Genomic DNA, 21,022 nt, shown 5'->3' with positions numbered 1-21,022 from the left:
GTCTGAGGACTTGAGAAACCAAATTGTGAGGAAGCATGAGCAATCTCAATGCTACAAGTCCATCTCCAAAGACCTGAATGTTCCTGTGTCTTCCGTGCGCAGTGTCATCAAGAAGTTTAACCCCTTCCCGACCCGTGTCACACCGTTTGTGACATGGAAAACAGTTCGTTCCCGACCCGTGTCACAGCGTGTGTGACATGGAGGGAAAGCGCCCCTGCAGCGCCTGCGAGCGGGGTCGCTCAGGTGTCACAGTTGCTACTGCAACTGGACATCCTGAAGTCGACCCCACGGGGGGTGGATTAACCCCCCCGTGCCTGGGACCCCTCCGATTGGCAGTTTCACTAAAAGTGAAAATTAAACAGCCAATCGGTATGAATTAAATATTTCACCAATGAAAATTGGTGTAATATTTAAATCTGGGCATGGCCTGATGCTTACAGCATCAGCCATTGGCTGGGGGGAGTGTCACCTCTGTCCCCCCCCTCCCCCCAGATCTGATTGGGGGGCTAGCGTCACATGGATACTAGCCCCAATCAGATATGGAGGGATGGCTGAAATCTCCCAGCTCCTTCCCATCCCTGGATCGTCTGCTCCGGACCCTCTGCTGCGGACCCTCTGCTACGGACCCTCTGCTGTGGACCCCATGGATCGCGTCTGCCGCCACTGATCAGCAGGTAGTAAACAATCTCAGAATCGCTAGGATCCGTTCCAGAGTTTTTACTTCGTAAAGGGACACTGGTCATAATTGACAAAAATGCCAAGGTCTTTAGGGTCAAAATAGGCTGGGTCCTGAAGGGGTTAAAGCCCATGGCACTATGGCTAACCTCCCTAGATGTGGACGGAAAAGAAAAATTGACGAGAGATTTCAACGCAAGATTGTGCGGATGGTGGATAAAGAACCTCGACTAACATCCAAACAAGTTCAAGCTGCCCTGCAGTCCGAGGGTACAACAGTGTCAACCCGTACTATCCGTCGGCGTCTGAATGAAAAGGGACTGTATGGTAGGATACCCAGGAAGACCCCACTTCTTACCCCGCGTCATAAAAAAGCCAGGCTGGAGTTTGCCAAAACTTACCTGAGAAAGCCTAAAACGTTTTGGAAGAATGTTCTCTGGTCAGATGAGACAAAAGTAGAGCTTTTTTGGGAAAAAGCATCAACATAGAGTGTACAGGAAAAAAGAGGCATTCAAAGAAAAGAACACGGTCCCTACAGACAAACATGGCGGAGGTTCCCTGATGTTGTGGGGTTGCTTTGCTGCCTCTGGCACTGGACTGCTTGACCGTGTGCATGGCATTATGAAGTCTGAAGACTACCAACAAATTTTGCAGCATAATGTAGGGCCCAGTGTGAGAAAGCTGGGTCTCCCTCAGAGGTCATGGGTCTTCCAGCAGGACAATGACCCAAAACACACTTCCAAAAGCACTATAAAATGGTTTGAGAGAAAGCACTGGAGACTTCTAAGGTGGCCAGCAATGAGTCCAGAACTGAATCCCATAGAACACCTGTGGAGAGATCTCAAAATGGCAGTTTGGAGAAGGCACCCTTCAAATATCAGGGACCTGGAGCAGTTTGCCAAAGAACAATGGTCTACAATTCCAGCAGAGCATTGTAAGAAACTCATTGATGGTTACCGGAAGCGGTTGTTCGCAGTTATTTTGGCTAAAGGTTATGCAACCAAGTATTAGGCTGAGGGTGCCAATACTTTTGTCTGGCCCATTTTTGGAGTTTTGTGTGAAATGATCAATGATTTGATTTTTGCTTCATTCTCTTTTGTGTTTTTCCTTGCTAGCAAATTAAATGAAGATAATAAGACCAAAGAATTTGTGATTGCAATCATTTTCAGGAAGAAACTGAGTATTATCGGACAGAATTGCAGGGGTGCCAATACTTTTGGCCACCACTGTAGATGCTCATGATGAGAACATAATTTTACCTCTATACAAGTCACTAGTGCGACCACACTTAGAATACTGTGTACAGTTCTGGTCTCCGGTGTATAAGAAAGACATAGCTGAACTAGAGCGGGTGCAAAGAAGAGCGACCAAGGTTATTAGAGGACTGGGGGGTCTGCAATACCAAGACAGGTTATTACACTTGGGGTTATTTACTTTGGAAAAACGAAGGCTATGGGGTGATCTTATTACTATGTACAAGTATATGGTGGGACAGTACAAAGACCTTTCTATTGATCTTTTTACTCTGAGGCCTGAGACGGGGACAAGGGGGCATCTTCTACGTCTGGAGCAAAGAAGGTTTAATCACAGACGCAGATTCTTTACTGTAAGAGCAGTGAGACTATGGAACTGTTTGCCGCATGATGTTGTAATGAGTGATTCACTACTAAAATTTAAGAAGGGCCTGGATGCCTTTCTTTTAAAGTACAATATTACAGGTTATATATACTAGATTCCTTGATAGGGCGTTGATCAAGGGAACTAGTCTGATTGTCGTATGGAGTCGGGAAGGAATTTATTTCCCCAATGTGGAGCTTAGTGTTTGCCACATGGTTTTTTTTTTGTCTTCCTCTGGATCAACATGATAGGCTATGGGTTGAACTAGATGGACTTAGTTTTTAAGGTTGAGGGAAGACTATGTATGTTACTATAAATGAAGGACAATATTTTCCACGTTCACTACAAATGGCTGGATTTGAACCGCAGTTATATGTGATACGTCTGACTAAGAACCACAGTTTTAAATTGCGAGCCTGTAGTATACTAATACTATTCTTCACAGCGACCTCGTGTGAATAGCTTCGCCAACACACTGCAACAAAATGGAAATGGAGGCCAATATTTTCCACTTTCACTACAAATTTCTGGATTTTTATCGCTGTTATATGGAAAAGATCTGGCTGTATTCTGCAGTGCTAACAAGCAAATTGAGCAGAAAAATTGTGTACTCTGGATTGTTTTTTAAGCAAATAATCATGATTAAGATAAAAAAAAAAAAATTAGCCCCGATACCTGGGCTATGTCTCCGGATATCTGTAATAGCAGGATCAGTCAGAACGTGCAGTGGACCCTCTTGTGCTGTATCATGCACTGCAGTCTGTCACATACCGTGCCTGCCTTGGTTTTTAAACAAATAACCAGGATTAAGATAAAAAAAAAAATAGCCCCAGGTATCAGGGCTATGTCTACAAATATCTGTAATAGCAGCAGTCAGAACATGCAATGGACCCTCTTGTGCTGTATCATGCACTGCAGTCTGCCACATACCCTGCCTCCCTGTTTAACTTCTGCTATCACCACTGAGTATATGCAGCTGGATTATAGAGGTGTTGTGGAATACCTATACTAACTATAAACACGTAAATCTCTTGTTGATCCTCCTGTTCTGATGCCCCCAGCAGTCAGCTGATATGTGTCAACAAGGGATACGCAGTGATAATGGCCTGATGGAGTGTCACAATGATGTTTCCATGCCTTTTTTTACTGTTTCTCTATGGTTGCAGTTTTTTGATTATTCCTGGAACCATGAATGGGAACTGATTCTAGTCAAAAACTGTATTTGAAGCAAAAACACATGTAATATTACATGCATTTTTTTGTCGCATGTTCTATTGTAACATTACCAACTCTGGGACTTTAACCTGCGACCACTTGTACTATACTGCAATATAATACCAAACCGCTTGGCTGCCTATGTTAGTGATTGACAACTGCAGCAAATGTACAGTGTCCATTTTAGGACATGATCGATATCAAAGTCAAACATCAGATTAATGGCAGTTTGAGGCTAAATACCCTGTCTGAGAACTAACTTTGACATGTGACTGACATCTGATGATGATAATAATTTTTTTTAAAAAGTCACTGTTCGCTCCTGGCACTTGAACCCAAAACTCTATATCTCTAGAAGCCAGTGCACTTACCATTGAGCTATACAGTCAGCTGACGAAAGCAGTTTTCCTTGGCTTATGAGATCAACCGTGAAAATACTCAGAAGTCAGATGTCATAGTCAGTTCTCAGACACGGTATTTAGCCTCAAACTGCCATTATTCTGTACAACTGGAGCCACCCAACTTTCTGTGATTAGGAAACCCTTTCTAAAAAGTGAACATATAGGGCCCGATTCATCAAAGACTTTTCGAGAGAATTCTGATGTAACACACTTTGAAATGTTGCACGTTTGGCGGAGCTGGCTGACACCTGTGTCAAGTGGGTGAAGTTGGGGCAGGACAGAGCATTGCAAAGCTCTCTCGGCAAATTCATCATAGCTTACGCCAGTACAGAAATGTATGCCTGCCCCTGGCTGGAGTAATATTTCTGGCAAAGGCCAACAGCAGTTATAAGATGCACAGAAGTCATTAAGAGATGCACACCTCCTAATGAATTAGGTGCCTCGTACTCCCTCACTGCCTTCATTAAAACAGGCATACAAAACATGCAGTGTGAAAAACATCAAACCTAAACGGTATTGTAGCTACTATAATGTAGACAGGAGCTGTTCTAGCTTTTTATTGTGGCTCAACACAAGGTTGTCAGTTGTGTAAACATCATGGAGCTCTCCCTCTTCTAGACTGTTAGATGTTTGCTCCAGTTCAGTCCAGTCTCTGCTAGGATTATTTGCTTTTCACTTTCTTTTATAGACGTCTAATCGATTGAATGCACTGATATTGGAATTCAATGGAACAAAGTAAAGTAAATCTATGAAATCTGCCAGGGTCTCCATTCTCACTGCAGACAATGATTGTAAACTTACTAAGTGACCTTTCTTTAAGTGCACCTGGTTATACATCAATAACACTGAAACATTACTAAAAGTTACCATATAAAATAATGTACCTCATACTTTTGCTTTGTTTCCTGGTTGCTATGAGATAATTTCATAAAAAAATGCCCAGAATATTTGTGTGTTATTGAGGGTAAAAAAAGTGAAAGATTTGTGTGTAATATAAGCTGCATATAGTGCCTGGGTGTAAGATTACAAAACAATACAGCAGCATTCTGTAAGCGCTAAGATGTATGCAAACATTGAATTCAGAATATACTTATAAAAATGAAGGTACTTAGCACATAAATTGGCCAATTCATGTGAGCCCATCAACCATGGCAAGGTGACCTTTCATTGATGGGACCCTAAACCTAATATTTATCAAACATGCCTTTCCTGAGCTATAAGCCTACCCTACCAATTTAAAGGGCAGGTAGGATCAGCATTAAAAGGTAACCTGTCACCCCGTTTTTAGTTATTAAACTGGCCACAGTGTGCTGTTAGTGATGCAATGTGCATCACTAACAAGTTTTTGCCAAAGAAAAGCTCCCAGTATTAGGTTTAAAAAAAAAAAACTCCAACTCCAGTCCTCAAGCCCCACCAACAGGTCATGTTTTCAGGATTTCCTTACTATTGCACAGGTGATGGAATTATCACCTGAGCAATGCTAAGGAAATCCTGAAAACATAACCTGTTGGTGGGCATTGAGGACTGGCGTTGGGGAACCCTGCCCTAAATGATATAGTCATAGGGGTGGCGACTTTATCTTTTCAGTCACTGACTGAAAAATTAGGCACGCCCACAGCATTGCATTTCATTGCCGTGACTGGCTCGACGTCACGTCAACCACGTTGTAAATCCCGCGCATGCGCATTGCCCATCTTCTCCCCGGGCATGAGCACTGACTCAGTTTCATATCAGATGCGTGCATGCGCCAGAGCTGCTCTGAGTCAGGCTACATGACATGTGAGCGCACACGCTATGCGTGTCACTGTGTTCCCCCTCCGCTCTGCGCTCTAACGCATGCCCGGGGAGTGGATGGGCAGTGCGCACACGCTGGATATACTACCTAGTTGCCGTGATGTCGGGCCAGTCACGGCAATGAAATGTAATGCTAAACCTAATACTGGGAGCTTTGCTTTGGCAAAAACTTGTTAGTGATGCACATTGCATCACTAACAGCACACTGTGGCCAGTTTAATAACTAAATTTGGAGTGACAGGTTACCTTTAATTAAAGAACAGCCTTAGGCTGATGGGTGGAGTGTTCACTCTACTATTGGAGGTTGTGACTGCCACAATTTCAAACTACAAAAATCTAACCAGCACCTCCGAACAGAATAAAGCAAGTGTGAGCAAATGCAAGCTGCCATGACTGCATAATATACGAACAAGAGAAAACAGCAGCACTCTGTAAGTGCCAAGATGTGTGCAAACATTGAATATATGAAATGAAAGATGTGTGTGTAATTTAAGCTGCATATACAGTGTGGGTGTAAGCACTTGGAGGCGTTATTACAGCTCCACTTGTACAGTGGGTACAAAAAGTATTCAGACCCTTTTAAATTTTTCACTCTGTTTCATTGCAGCCATTTGGTAAATTCTAAAAAGTTTATTTTTTTTCTCATTAACCCCTTTCCGACCTTGTCAGTAATAGTACGTAGCTGTGCCCTGGGACTTATGGACCAGCTACGTATTATTACGCGCGCTGCGATCGCGCCCGCACACAAGCGGTGCGGGGCAATCGCCGCAGTTTGTCAGCTGATTGTCACAGCTGACACCCGGTGCTATGTGCTGGGAGCGGTCCCGCACCGCTCCCGGCACATTAAGCCCTGCAATGCTGCGATCGAAGTCGATCGCAGCATTGCGGTGGCAAAGAGGGAGGTGATCGGTATACTCACCCCTCCTGCCGGCATCCAGCGATGTCTGCGGCGGCTTCCGGATGTTGCCATGACGACCTGATGTCGTCATGACAACATCCAGGTCTCCAGGAGGCAGGACGTTACTTTTGGTCATGCGCAGTGCGCGACCAAAGTAATGTCTCCCCTGTGTGCAGCTCTGACAGGCTGCATGGTATAGGGAGCTGCTGCTCTCTATGCCATGCAGCCGATCAAGCTGCAAAAGGTGAAAGTCCCATAGTGGGACAATGTGTAAGAGTAAAAAAAAAAAAGGTAGAATAGTGAAATAAAAAAATTGTAAAAATAATCCCCAAAAAATAAAAATATATTGAACCCATAATATTTATTATGAAAAAAAAAAAATAAACCAATAAAAGTATACATATTTGGTATCGCCGCGTCCGGAACGACCTGACCTATAAAACTGTCCCACTAGTTAACCCCTTTAGTGAACATGTTAAAAAAAATGAGTTTGCATCTTGTGCTCGGGCATGCATTGAGCATCGCGGGTGTCTGAGTGACATGCTCGAGTCTCTGCCCCATATGCTTCACGGCCAAAAAAAACGTTGCTGGGATCGCCTGCCATGCACGAGCGATCCCCGCATGTTTTTTTTTGGGTGTCTAACAACCGTGAAACATGCGGGGCGGGGACTCGAGCATTTCACTTGAGCACCTGCGATACTTGGTGCATACCCGAGTACCCGCGCTCAAGACTAATTACCTAATGTTATCAAATTCTGTCGTACCTTTGGGTTCAAAATGTACACTATACCCCTTGATAAAATCCTTGAGGGGTCTAGTTTCCAAAATGGAGTCAATTATGGGGGGTTTCCACTATTTCGGCACATCAGGGGCTCACGAAATGCGACATGGCATCCGCTCTTGATTCCAGCCAATTTTGCATTCAAAAAGTCTCACAGTGCTCCTTCCCTTCTGAACCCTGACGTGCGCCCAAGCAGTGTATTTTCCCCACATATGGGGTATTGGCGTACTCAGGAGAAATTGCACAACAGGTTTTAGGTTCCATTTTCTCCTCTTACCCTTGTGAAACTAAAAAATTTGGGCAAAAAGGTCATTTTTGTGGAAAAAGTTAGATTTTTTTATTTTCACAGCTTCATGTTCTAAACTTCTGTGAAGCACCTGGGGGTTAAGGGTGCTCTCCACACATCTAGATAAGTTTCCTCAGGGGTCTAGTATCCAAAATGGAGTCATTTGTGGGAGTTTTACACTGTTTAGGCACATCAGGGCCACATCCGCTAATTATTCAAGCAAATTTTACATTCAAAAAGTCAAATGGCGCTCATTCCCTTCCGAACCCTGCCGTACGCCCAAGCAGTGGTTTTCCCCCACATATGGGGTGTTGGCGAACTCAGGAGAAATTGCACAACAAGTTGCATGGTGCAGTTTCTCCTGTTACCCTTATGAAAATGCAAAACTGGAGGCTGTAAAACATTTTTGTGGGAAAAATGTGAAAATTTTATTTTCACAGCTCCATGTTATAAACTTCTGTGAAGCACCTGGGGGTTCAAGGTGCTCACTAGTGTTGAGCGATACCTTCCGATATCAGGAAATAGCGGATCGGACCGATACCCAAAAAATATCAGATATCGCCGATTCCGATACCAGAAACCAATGCAAGTCAATGGGACACAAATATCGGAATGAAAATAAACCCTTTCTTTCCTTGTAGGTTAATTCTACATGAAGGAAAACAACTAAGAATAATGTAGAATGTATTACATGAAAAGACGGCAATTCAGCAGCGGCATACACCAGTACCTGACAATTTAGAACAGAAAGAATAGAGCATCACACATAGATTAGATAGATAGAAACATGTCAGTCACATATATAAGAAGTACAGTGACAGTTGCTTACTGTACTTGTCATTTAGTGTTAAAGGATTTATTAAAAAAAATAATAGTGTTTTCATGCACCGTCTCTTTAAAAAAGCCGTCCGGCAATTCAGCAACGGTACCCGACAATTTATAACAGAAAGAATAGAGCATCACACATAGATTAGATAGATAGAAACATGTCAGTCACATATATAATAAGCACAGTGATAGTGTTGATTACTGTACTTGTCATTTAGTGTTAAAATAAAGGATTTATTAATAAAAAAATTGTCGTGGGGTTCCCCGTAATTTTAGTCTCTAGTAGAGGTTAAGCAGACGGCTGGGGCAGATGTTTGAAGCCTGGGAAGGGGGTAATACCCACGGAGCTTCCCAGGCTACTAATATCAGCCCCCAGCTGAATACCTAGCCTTTACTAGCTATTAAAATGGGGGACCCCAAAAAAAATGGCGTGGGGTCCCCCCTATTTTAATAGCTAGCAAAGGCTAGGCAGCCAGCTGGGGGCTGATATTAATAGCCCAGGAAGGGTGCCATGAATATTGGCCCCCTCCCAGGCTAGAAACACCAGCCGTCAGCCGCCCCAGAAATGGCGCATCCATAGGATGCGCCAATTCTGGCACTTCGCCTCGCTCTTCCCACTGCCCTGTAGCGGTGGCAGTGGGGTAATAGGGCTGGGGTTGATGTCAGCTTATAATGCCAGCTGACATCAAGCCCAGGTTAGTAATGGAGAGGCGTCTATAAGACACCCCCATTACTAACCCCATAGTCAAAGTTAAAAAAAAAAAACACAAACACCCAGAATAAAGTCCTTTAATTGAAATAAACACACAATTCTTTATTGTTCTAAATTAAACCATACTTACCATCACGCCCATTCCAGCTGAAGCCAATGTCTTCTGCAATAAAAGTAAAATAATAAAGCAACATCATCCTTACCTTTCCATGGTTCCCACGACGGCTCAAGCTCTGCTAGATTCACATGACAGGCTGGATCGCAGCCGAAAGCTGCCATCCAGCTTGCCATGCCACAGACACTGAGAAGCGCAGGCATGCTTGCGCTCCTCAGTGTCTGGCTGTGACGGCATAAAGATGAGCCGAGGTCATGTCCAATGAACTCAGCTCACCTCATGCACGTCACTGACAGCGTGGGAAAATTCTCCTGCGCTCAGCGCTGAGCGCAGGAGAATTCTCCCACACTGTCAATGACGTGTATGAGGTGAGCTGAGTTCATTGGACATGAGCTCACCTCATGCACGTCACTGACAGCGTGGGAGAATTCTCTTGCGCTCACCACCTGCGCCTGAGAATTCTCTCACGCTCACCACATGCGCAGTAGAATTCTCCCACGCTGTCAGTGACGTGCATGAGGTGAGCTGAGTTCATTGGACATGACCTCGGCTCATCTGAATGCCGTCACAGCCAGACACTGAGGAGCCCAAGCATGCCTGCGCTTCTCAGTGTCTGCGGCATGGCAAGCTGGATGGCAGCTTTCGGCTGCAATCCAGCCTGTCATGTGAATGTAGCAGAGCTGAAGCTGTCCTGGGAACCATGGAAAGGTAAGGATGATGTTGCTTTATTATTTTACTTTTATTGCAGAAGACTGGCTTCAGCTGGAATGGGCGTGATGGTAAGTATGGTTTAATTTAGAACATTAAAAAATTATGTGTTTATTTCAATTAAAGGACTTTATTCTGGGTGTTGTGTTTTTTTAAATACTTTACTAGAAATTCATGGCGGTCATGTCTAATATTGGCGTGACCCCATGAATTTCGGGCTTAGGGCCCATTCAAAGAGTCAAATGGCGCTCCTTCCCTTCTGAGACCTTCTGTGCGCCCAAACAGTGTTTTTTCCCCACGTATGGGGTATCTGCGTGCCCAGGGGAAATTGCTCAACAAATTTTGGGGTCCATTTTTTCCTGTTACCCCTGCAAAAATAAAAAAATTGGGGTCTAAAGTAACATTTTTGTGAAAAAAGTTAAATGTTAATTTTTTTCTTCCCCTGTTCCAAAAATTCCTGTGAAGCACGTGAAGAGTTAATAAACTTCTTGAATGTGGTTTTGAGCACCTTGAGGGGTGCAGTTTTTAGAATGGTGTCACTTTTGCATATTTTCTGTCATAAAGGCCCCTCAAAGCCACTTCAAATGTGATGTGGTCCCTAAAAAAATGGTTTTGTAAATTTTGTTGGAAAAATGAGAAATCGCTGATCAATTTTTAACCCTTATAGCGCACTAGTAAAAAAAAAAAATTTGGTTCCAAAATTGTGCTGATGTAAAGTAGACATGTGGGAAATGTTATTTATTAACTATTTTGTGTAACATATCTCTCTAACTTAATGGAATAAAAATTCAAATTTTGAAAATTGTGAAATTTTCAACATTTTCGCCAAATTTCCAATTTTTTCACGAATAAACGCAAGTGATATCAAAGAAATTTTACCACTATCATGAAGTACAATATGTCACGAAAAAATCTCAGAATCAGTGGGATCCGTTGAAGCATTTCAGAGTAATTACCTCATAAAGTGACAGTGGTCAGAATTGTAAAAATTGGCCTGGTCATTAATGTGCAAACCACCCTGGGGGGTAAAGGGGTTAAAGTACACTCTGCACCCCATCTTGACTGAAAAAAAACTGAAATATCACATGGTCATAAGTATTCAGACCCTTTGCTCAGACACTCATATTTAAGTCACATGCTGTCCATTTCCTTGTGATCCTCCTTGAGATGGTTCTACTCCTTCAGTGGAAGCTGTGTTTAATTAAACTGATAGGCTTGTGCCTTTCCAAATCAAGTCCTGTCTATATAAGACCTCACAGCTCACAGTGCATGTCAGACCAAATGAGAATCATGAGCTCAAAGGAACTGCCCAAGGAGCTCAGAGACAGACTTGTGGCAAGGCACAGATCTGGCCAAGGTTACAAAAGAATTTCTGCATTACTCAAGGTTCCCAAGAGCACAGTGGCCTCCATAATCCTTAAATGGAATTAGTTTGGGACCACCAGAAGTCTTCCTAGACCTGGCCGTCCAGTCGAACTGAGCAATCGTGGGAGAAGAGCCTTGGTGAGAGAGGTAAAGAAGAACCCCAAGATCACTGTGGCTGAGCTCCAGAGATGCAGTAGGGAAATAGGAGAAAGTTCCACAAAGTCAACTATCACTGCAGCCCTCCACCAGTTGGGCCTTTATGGGAGAGTGGACCGACGGAAGACTCTCATCAGTGCAAGACGTATGAAAGCCCGCATAGTTTGCTCAAAAACACATGAAGGACTCACAGATTACGAGAAATAAGATTCTCTGGTCTGATGAGACGAAGATAGAACTTTTTGGTGATAATTCTAAGCGGTATGTGTGGAGAAAAAGAGGCACTGTTCATCACCTGCCCAATACAATCCCAACAGTGAAACATGGTGGTGGCAGCATCATGCTATGGGGGTGTTTTTCAGCTGCAGGGACAGGATGACTGGTTGCAATTGAAAGAAACATGAATGCGGCCAAGTACAGAGATATCCTGGATGAAAACCTCTTCCAGAGTGCTCTGGACCTCAGATTTGGCCGAAGGTTCACCTTCCAACAAGACAATGACCCTAAGCACACAGCTAAAATAACAAAGGAGTGGCTTCAGAACAACTCCCTGACCATTCTTGACTGGCCCAGCCAGAGCCCTGACCTAAACCCAATTGAGCATCTCTGGAGAGACCTGAAAATGGCTGTCCACCAACATTCACCATCCAACCTGACGGAACTGGAGAGGATCTGCAAGGAAGAATGGCAGAGGATCCCCAAATCCAGCTGTGAAAGACTTGTTGCATCATTCCCAAGAAGACTCATGGCTGTACTCGCGCAAAAGGGGCTTCTACTCAATACTGAGCAAAGGGTCTGAATACTTATGGCCATGTGATATTTCAGTTTTTCTTTTAGAAGAAATTTGCAAAAATTTCTACATTTCATGTTTTTCTCAGTCAAGATGGGGTGCAGAGTGTACTTTAATGGAAAAAAAATTAACTTTTTAGTATTTACCATATGGCTGCAATGAAACAAAGAGGGAAAAATTTAAAGGTGTCTGAATACTTTCCGTACCCACTGTATTATAAGCCGGCTATACACACAAGTTTTTTTTTTTTTTAACCATCTGACATTTGAAACACAAAATTCTGCAGATCATGGCATAAATATCTAGTTTTGGATGACCGTGGCTGAAATTTTCCAACCTAACATATCACATTATGTAATACAGCATTCTGCCATTCCGTAAAATTAGTAAACAACTGTAAACTAAAATTCTCAATCTGCCATTTTGACCAACGTGTGTGTGTGTGTGTGTGTGTATGTGTATATGTCGGAGGCTTTACAGTGGAATTTCCACACACACTAGATCATTTAGCTGATTGTTCAGCCGCCAGCAAACTCTCATACACAGGAGCGCTCAGGTGTTCTCCATGAGAAGCCTCAGTCAGAGTCCTCTGGAGGCTGCTCATCTCTGGGAGAACTAAAGGATCAATGGTCCAAAATTGGACATGCCAGATCCTTAACTCCCCCAAAAATCAATTGTCCAGGGCTCCCATACACATTATATTGTTGTCGGCTGAACATTTTTTTATCGGCAGGTTCAGCTGCCTGCCCAATGTATATGGGGCTTAAGTCAAATGAAAGGCCTCTGCAGGTCACCCAGCCTGAAGAAGAGACAAATATCCAAATTATTTCCACCTTCCCTAGCTTCACCAACAAGAAGGATTTACTATTCAGACTGAATTCTGGGCCACATCACACTCCACATTTTAGTGTTTTAGACACTTTTTGTTCCTTTTTCAACAAGGGGTATGGCAAAGTAGAAAGGGGTGTGGATTAAGATTAGGCGAATATATTTATTTTTTGCACCAAAATGACCTAAGTAAACCAAACCAAGAGGCGGTATAAAATTAGACAAATTGATCTAAAGATATAACAAATTCTTCATCCAGCTTGAGCTACTGTTCTAAATTTCCATAGTTTAGAATTAGACTAGATGCGCCCAGTGTAAGACAGCATTAGTGAATCTGCTTCTGTGAATTACAATGCTTGGAACTGTATTAATTCAGTAATGTATTTTCTTTTACAGTTGCAAGATGGACGTTGGCATCAAACCATCTTTACTTTTCGGACTCAAGACCCCACTCATTTACCAATCATTGATGTGCTAAATCTCCCTCCATCCACACCTGGAAAGAACCTTCACTTGGAAGTGGGGAGTGTCTGCTTCTTGTGAAAGGTTACATTGGTGCTACATCCATTGGACCCTGAACATCCCTCTTGTGCTGAGTGGATAAAAGGTGCCAAATGACTTAGAAACATAGAGCTAATCGCAGCAACCTGCGCCCCCTCCCAATCCATTGTGCAAGAGCAGAACTAAAAATGGAGAGGATACTAGCATGTCCCTCCACCCCGCTGTACAATGGCATTTGAGGGGACAGGAAACCGAATCATCGTCCCCAGAGCGGACACTCGCTGGAAAGGGACATATGCAAGATCCACTGTCTACCAGTCACCCGCCTGAGAGACAACAAACCAAAAAAAAGTAAAAGATTCATCGTTATCCTCCCTTTCTGCCATGGAGCTGATAACAGAAGAGCGTTTTGGGTAATACAGGCAGAAAGCATTGTGAAGTGCAATATAAAATAATGTGTAAAAAAATGGAAAAAAAATAATATAAATGTTATTTAATGAGAGAAAATATATAACTCCCACCTTCATTCCTGCAATGGATCAAGGAAAACAGAAGCTTTTATAATGAAGAGAGACGTGACTGGTTCAACAACGCGAGAGGCGACCGGTGTGACCCCCACTGTGAAAATCTCTGGTGCTTTGAAGCTTTTTTTATAATTATTTTTATTTGAAGCTATTTAAAAATTTCTGAAGGTGCTGATGCGTTTCCACACGTCTGTGGGACGACACCCGGCTTTAGTATTTTATTTTTATTTTGTAATGGAAGGAAGCAATAGTGTCTTCCTGCTGTACAGTCCCCCCTTCACTCCTGAGAGACATTATGTGGACAGCTCTAGTATGAAGTGTCTTATCTCTGGGAATCTCTTATTACAGGAAGCAGTCGCTCTACAAAGACTGACGCTACAAATGGTTTACTTACCATCATATAATAGAAAGCACTGAACACTAGACCCAGGCTTCATTCTTCATTGGAAATTGCCTACCAGATATAAGAACTGCCTTTAGAACCGGACAGAATCCATCTTTTAGATGTTTCCATCTCCAGAACAACAGAAATTACTCCAAACTACACATTAGTGTCTAGAAATAGCAGAAGAGGGGGAGCTTGATTTTTCTGACTGGGTAATTTATAGAAATATGGCTGTGAACAGCCTCCACTAGGGGGGGAGCTGTACATGGATTTATAACGCTTTTCGTAGTCTCCTCCACCCTGTGATGGCTGTTATAAATGCCAGATCCTATAGCATTTGTATCGGCTTTAAATATGGAAACCAAGGCTTTGTAGAATGGACCACAGGTAGAAAACAGACTTCATAATAATAAGATAGATAAAGGAACCAAAAAGTGTAGATTTTATCTCTTTGCACCGCAACCTTCCAGATCAAATTCCTTATTGTTATAACTCCTCCATCTTTTTCTCAGTCCTGAAGGTAGTGTGTACACATTTTACTCACTCATTCCTTAAAATGTTATATGTTGGTAACCTAAACCCTGGAGTGATTCTTAAAATAAAGTAACTCAGGGATGAAGGGGTAAAAAAAAAAAAAAAATTCTAAAATAAATGATAAATTAAAGAAAATTTTTTTTTATTTAAATCTTGTTTATATATTTTAAGGGAATATTTTTGTAGGCTTGCGTCCTGGTGAAATTTGTACCAAAGTAATTTTTATTCCCAGATATCTTTGTAGATTTTTTTCACTGCTTGGTTGTATAAATTGCTTTTTAAAGCTGTATGATTTTTTTTTTAACAAATGAAATGGCCAAATGTTTAGTGCTGCTGTTGCCCGTGCGTTTTGCTCTCCATTTGGTATCCGTTTTCTCTCCGTTTGGTATCTCACATCAGGCGTAGAGAAACTCATTTTTAATTTAAAGACTTCCTATAACCCTTCTCCTCAAAATCTAATGCGCCCTATACCCTCCTCCCCACCTTCCGCCTTTCTCTTTGCTTTGTTTAAAGAGATACTTGTTGCTTTGAGACCCAACTGGCTTTGGAGTACATTCTGTAGAAATGTTAGTTTCTATGTGTAAATTTGGAGCTGATTATGTATCTGTTGTGTTCTATATTATATTGTAATCTAGCTGTACTGTACTGGGAATACCATGTTCAATGTTTAGAATCGTCTATTTTTTGTGAACGTCTTTATATTTTGGATTTTTTTTATTTTATGTTTTTATTTTTTTATTTTCTTCCATCAACAAATTCCATAAAAAGTGAGATTCTTCCAAATACCTCAACATGTGATTGTGGGGCACTTTAGTCCTCCTGTCCAGTTTCTTTTCAGGTATATAGTATATTTGGTCTCCTGTTAGTAACCCTGCATCACTCCCCCCTCCTTTTATTTTCTTTCTGCCCCATCGTCATGAACCTGTTTCAGGGTGTTGAAATTTTATTCACATTCACATTGTTGTAAGAAAAAAGAAAAAATACAACAAAAAATAAACATTTCAGAATGAGGCCTTGCAGAAGGATCTGATGTGTTGTGGGGTTTTTTTGATTATGCAGAATTTCTTTTTGACTGTGGCATAGATGTACTCCCTTTTTTCTCTAATATCCTGCACAGACTGGTGTCATAAATTTGTAAATGGTCAGGCATTTTTGTCCCTATAGCCTAATTTAAGACAGCCGTAAAACACGGACTGGTAGCGGGTCCTTTGACCTAAACTTATCAGCCTTAAGAATTGCCAATAAGGCTGTATGTGTCAGGGGACCCTTGTTGGTTCATGTTTAAAGGACAACTGAATTTGGCCTAATTAGAAAAACTCTCCCACCAAACTTTTTATTGCCTAAACCTGTGTAAAATATACAGGTGCATCTCACTAAATTAGAATATCATTAAAACGTTAATTTATTTCAGTTCTTCAATACAAAAAGTGAAACTCATTATATAGAGTCATTACAAACAGAGTGATCTATTTCAAGTGTTTATTTCTGTTAATGTTGATGATTATGGCTTACAGCCAATGAAAACACAAAAGTCATTATCTCAGTAAATTAGAATACTTTATAACAGCTTGAAAAATGTTTTTAAAATCCGAAATGTTGTCCTACTGAAATGTATGTTCATTAAATGAACTCAATACTTGGTCGGGGCTCCTTTTGCATCAATTACTGCATCAATGCTGCGTGGCATGGAGGTGATCAGCCTGTGGCACTGCTGAGGTGTTAATGGAAGTCCAGGTTGCTTTGATAGCAGCCTTCAGCTCGTCTGCATTGTTGGGTCTGGTGTCTCTCATCTTCCTCTTGACAATACCAGAATCTATGGGGTTAAGGTCAGGCGAGTTTGTTGCCAATCAAGCATAGTGATATTGTTGTTTTTGAACCAGGTATTGGTACTTTTGGCAGTGTGGACAGGTGCCAAGTCCTGCTGGAGAATGACATTTCCATCTCAAAAAAGCTTGTCGGTAGAGGGAAGCATGAAATGCTCTAAAATGTCCTGGTAGACCCCTGCACTGACTTTGGTGTTGATAAAACACAGTGGACCTACACCAGCAGATGACATGGCTCCCCAAACCATCACTGATTGTGGAAACCACACTAGACCTCCAGCAGCTTGGATTGTGGCCTCTCCACTCTTCCTCCAGACTCTGGGACCTTGATTTCCAAATGAAAATTGGAACTCTGGGACCTTGTGGAGTGTGTCAATGACTGCCTTCTAGACATCTGTCAAGTCAGCAGTCTTCCCCATGATTGTGGAGCCTACTGAAACAGTCTAAGGGACCTTTTTGAATGCTTAGGAAGCCTTTGTAGGTGTTTTTTGTTAATTATTTTAATTTACTGAGATAATGACTTTTGTGTTTTCATTGGCTATAAGCCATAATCATCAACATTAACAGAAATAAACACTTGAAATAGATAACTCTGTCTGTAATGACTCTATATAATATGAGTTTCACTTTTTGCATTGAAGAACTGACATAAATTAACTTTTTAATGATATTCTAATTTAGTGAGATGCACCTGTATATATAGTGACAGTGTGGTAATATACTCACCAATCACCGGTTTCCAGCACCACCCCCGGTCTTCCTATGGGTTACGTGACTTCTGTTCCAACTTGCCTGATCACATTGGGGTCTGTGTGTGAACAGGAAGTCTCTTTTACAGTGGAAGCCTATGGAGCATCATTCTTAGGCTATGTGCACACTGTGCCTTTTTTCCCCCATTGGAAATACACCAAAAACGCTAGGTAATCCGTGTGCCAGCTAATGCCATGACAATCCTGAAGTGCTGTGCACATGATTTTTCTTGTCAGGATTGTCGTTACGTTTAAATCTGCAACATGTCAATTCTTTGTGCGTTTCTGCAGCGTTTTTCACCCATAGACTTGAATTGAGTCAGTCAAATCTGCAGCAAAACCGCAGGTATAAAAATATTTGCTGATTTGCTGCGGATGTTTGCTGCGTATATGACTTACTCAATTCAAGTCAATGAGTCAAAAATGCACAAAAAATTGCCTGCGGGAAACTATTCCTCCCATCATCCGACAGCCGCTCTCGCTGACAATAGCGAGAGCAGGCGTGTCTGAGGGGAGAAGTAGTCTCCTCAGCCAGCGTCTTTGCACTGTGTAAAAAAATCAACACCTTATTCACACCTGTCCACCGTGCCCCGAGTGTCCCACGGCGATCCAATCACCTGGCAGCCAGCAATACACTGACAGGAGCGCGAGCCAGCAGTGCATAGTGCATAGCAGCTGGGACTTAGTGCACCAGAGTTCATCAGCTGAGAGCTCCGGAGACTTCACTTACAGCATCGGTGCTGCGTGAGAATTTTCTCACGCAACACTGATGCAGTAAGTGAGGTCACCAGAGGTCTCAGCTGAACTTCAGTTGATTGAACTCCAGTGACCTCAGTCCTGTAGCACAGCATTATACACTGACAGGAGTGATTACACTCCTGTCAGTGTATACAGTGCTGTCTTCTACAACAGTGACATCAGTGATTGCTGATGTGGCTGCTGTAGAAGTGACCCAGATTGTTGTGGGACACTGGATTACGTCATCATGGCAGCCAGGTGAGGGATATTATGGTTTATATTTTTGGCTTCTTACAGGAGATGAGGGCTTCGGGGATTGGGTGTTAGGTGAGTAAACGGCGTTTTTTATTTTTAAATAAAAGATTAAAACAGTGTGAATTTTATTTAAAAAAAGAAACGGCCAGAATAAAGTCTTATAATTTCCAAAACTTCACTATGGGGTTAGTAATGGGCCTCCATCCATTACTAACCTGGGCTTCATGTCAGCTGCCCATACAAGGCTGACATGAACCCCAACCCTATCACCCCACTTGCCACCGCACCAGAGCAAGTAGGAAGAGCGGAGGCTAAGTGCCAAATTTGGTGCATCTTATGGATGCACCAGTTCTGGGGCCGTTGAAAGATGATATTATTAGCCTCAGAGGGGGCTAATATCCATGGCCCCTTCCTTAATATCAGCCCACAGCTGTCTGTTTAGCTTTTGGTTGTTAAATTTTATAAGGGGACCCTACTTCAATTTTTTTTCTGGAGTCCCCCTGTAATCTAGCCAGTAAAGGCTAAGCAAACAGCTGTGGGCTGTTATTAATAGCCAGGGAACATTTTTGGATAGTGATCCCTTCCCCAGCTACTAATATCAGCTCCTAGCGGTCGGCTTTCCCTCTACTGGTTATGAAAATTTTAGGCTATGTGCCCACGATCTGGACATAGCAGAGCTTAGGAAACGGCATATTTTTGCTGCTTTCAAAACGCTGCATTCTATTGAGCGCAGTTAAATTCGCATGTGTTCACTGAACCATGCGGATTTACTGCATTCAATACAGTCTAGTGGTCAAATTTCTGTTGCGGAGTCAAGAGACTCAGCAAGTGAATTTGACATGCTGCAGTCCTGAAAGACATGACACATGTCAGTGTCCGCAGGTGATCTGCAGCCTCAGATGCAAGCATAAGGAACATGGGATTTCTAGAAATCCCATCCACTATGGTGTAACAGTTGGCTACTGCAGGTTTGATGCTGCCTAAACACGCATCTTCAAACCGGTAGCATTTCCTGATCATGGGCACATACCCAAACTCACCCGCAGCATGTCAGTTTCTGTAGCCTAGCAATTTCTGGAGACTAGCGTCTCCGCTGCCTATTTTGACCGATTGCAATGTCATTACATGCTGTGGATCCGCATATATTGACAAAACAAGTGTGGCATTAGAACACAGCGTTTTGGACGCAGCGAAAATACGCTGCATCCAAAGCGCTGCTGGTTGCTTATCGTGGGGACGTAGCGGCTAACCAAACAGCTGTGAGCTGTTATTAATAGACAGGGAACATGTTGGCCTAATGGGCCCTTCTTAGGCTAAAAAAAGCATCTCTCAGCTGCTCCAGAAATGACATGAATGCGAATTAATGCTAATGGGATTAGGGTTTACAGGATAAGGTGTTGCTGACACCAAGCCCTTTGTTTAGTGATGAAGGTGTGTCAACCAAACACCATTACTAAACAAACCTGTAAGCAAAGAGTTAATAAACACACATACGGTAAAACACTTTATTTGAAATACAACAGGCACATTCTTTAATCATTTAAATTAACCAATATACTCACCCCAGGTCCGAAGGTAATCCAAGGGTTAAAGCAATGTCCCAGGTATCTTTATTTAGATCCAAAAAGCATTCATTGCTGTACAGAAACGCATCAAAATCGCGGCAAAACGTGCCTTTTTGCTGCCAAGAGATGCAGAAATTTCTGCAATCAAATCCTGAACATGTGCACATACCCTTACACTCCATAGGCTTAAATTGTAAAAGCGGCTTAGGCCCCAGTATGAGCCGGCAAGTCGGAATAGTCACTTGAATCATAAAACCGCAGCGGTGCTGGCAACCAGGGAAAACTGTGATCGGTGAGTGTATTACCACACTTACACTACATATACATTTACATGTTTAGGCAATAAAAAGTTTGGCGGGAGTGCTTCTTTAAAGGAAGCCTTGTTAGCAGAAAATGACTGTTCAAATTAAGCACGGTCTCTGCACTCAGTCCATGGCGGAGCAGTTCAGTGCACCTTCCCACCTTCATGTTTTCCATCTATCTTCACCCATCCCTGGTTCCTGTAAGATGGATGAAAAGGGCTCAGATAGAGGCAAAACAAGTTAATTTGAAGGTGCCCTGAACAAGCGCCTGTGCTTGGTTTGAACGGTCATTTTACCATGACACTTACATTAATATTGGCAAATATATAACAAGATAGATGCAATATACGTACCACTTTCTTATTGGGTTAATGTGTTGCTGCTCACGTCTTATAGGAATAACAATCGTGGCATATAGTCAGGAAAAACTAAGATTACACCTGATACAGATAACAACATGAATTGTATGTATGTTTT

At 42.4% G+C, this 21,022-nt stretch overlaps 1 protein-coding gene and 1 long non-coding RNA gene across 2 annotated transcripts in view; one reads left to right on the top strand and one right to left on the bottom strand.

Annotated features, from left to right (window-relative positions):
• The window catches only part of COL27A1 (collagen type XXVII alpha 1 chain), a 285,000-nt gene extending 268,865 nt beyond the window's left edge, over positions 1–16,135 (top strand). Inside the window, exon 61 of the mRNA XM_073639999.1 lies at positions 13,566–16,135. Coding sequence (XP_073496100.1) covers positions 13,566–13,712 — 147 coding nt within the window. The 3' untranslated portion in view covers positions 13,713–16,135. The remainder of the gene's footprint in view (positions 1–13,565) is intronic.
• The window catches only part of LOC141154313 (uncharacterized), a 119,279-nt gene that overhangs the window by 54,308 nt on the left and 43,949 nt on the right, over positions 1–21,022 (bottom strand). The window lies entirely within an intron of this gene.

Source organism: Phyllobates terribilis, unplaced genomic scaffold (assembly GCF_046119375.1).
Source record: "Phyllobates terribilis strain yellow unplaced genomic scaffold, ASM4611937v1 Scaffold_7__3_contigs__length_470593459, whole genome shotgun sequence".
Classification (NCBI taxonomy): domain Eukaryota; kingdom Metazoa; phylum Chordata; class Amphibia; order Anura; family Dendrobatidae; genus Phyllobates; species Phyllobates terribilis.
The sequence above is the reverse complement of the archived record's forward strand: the minus strand, read 5'-3'. Positions and strand labels throughout refer to the sequence as shown.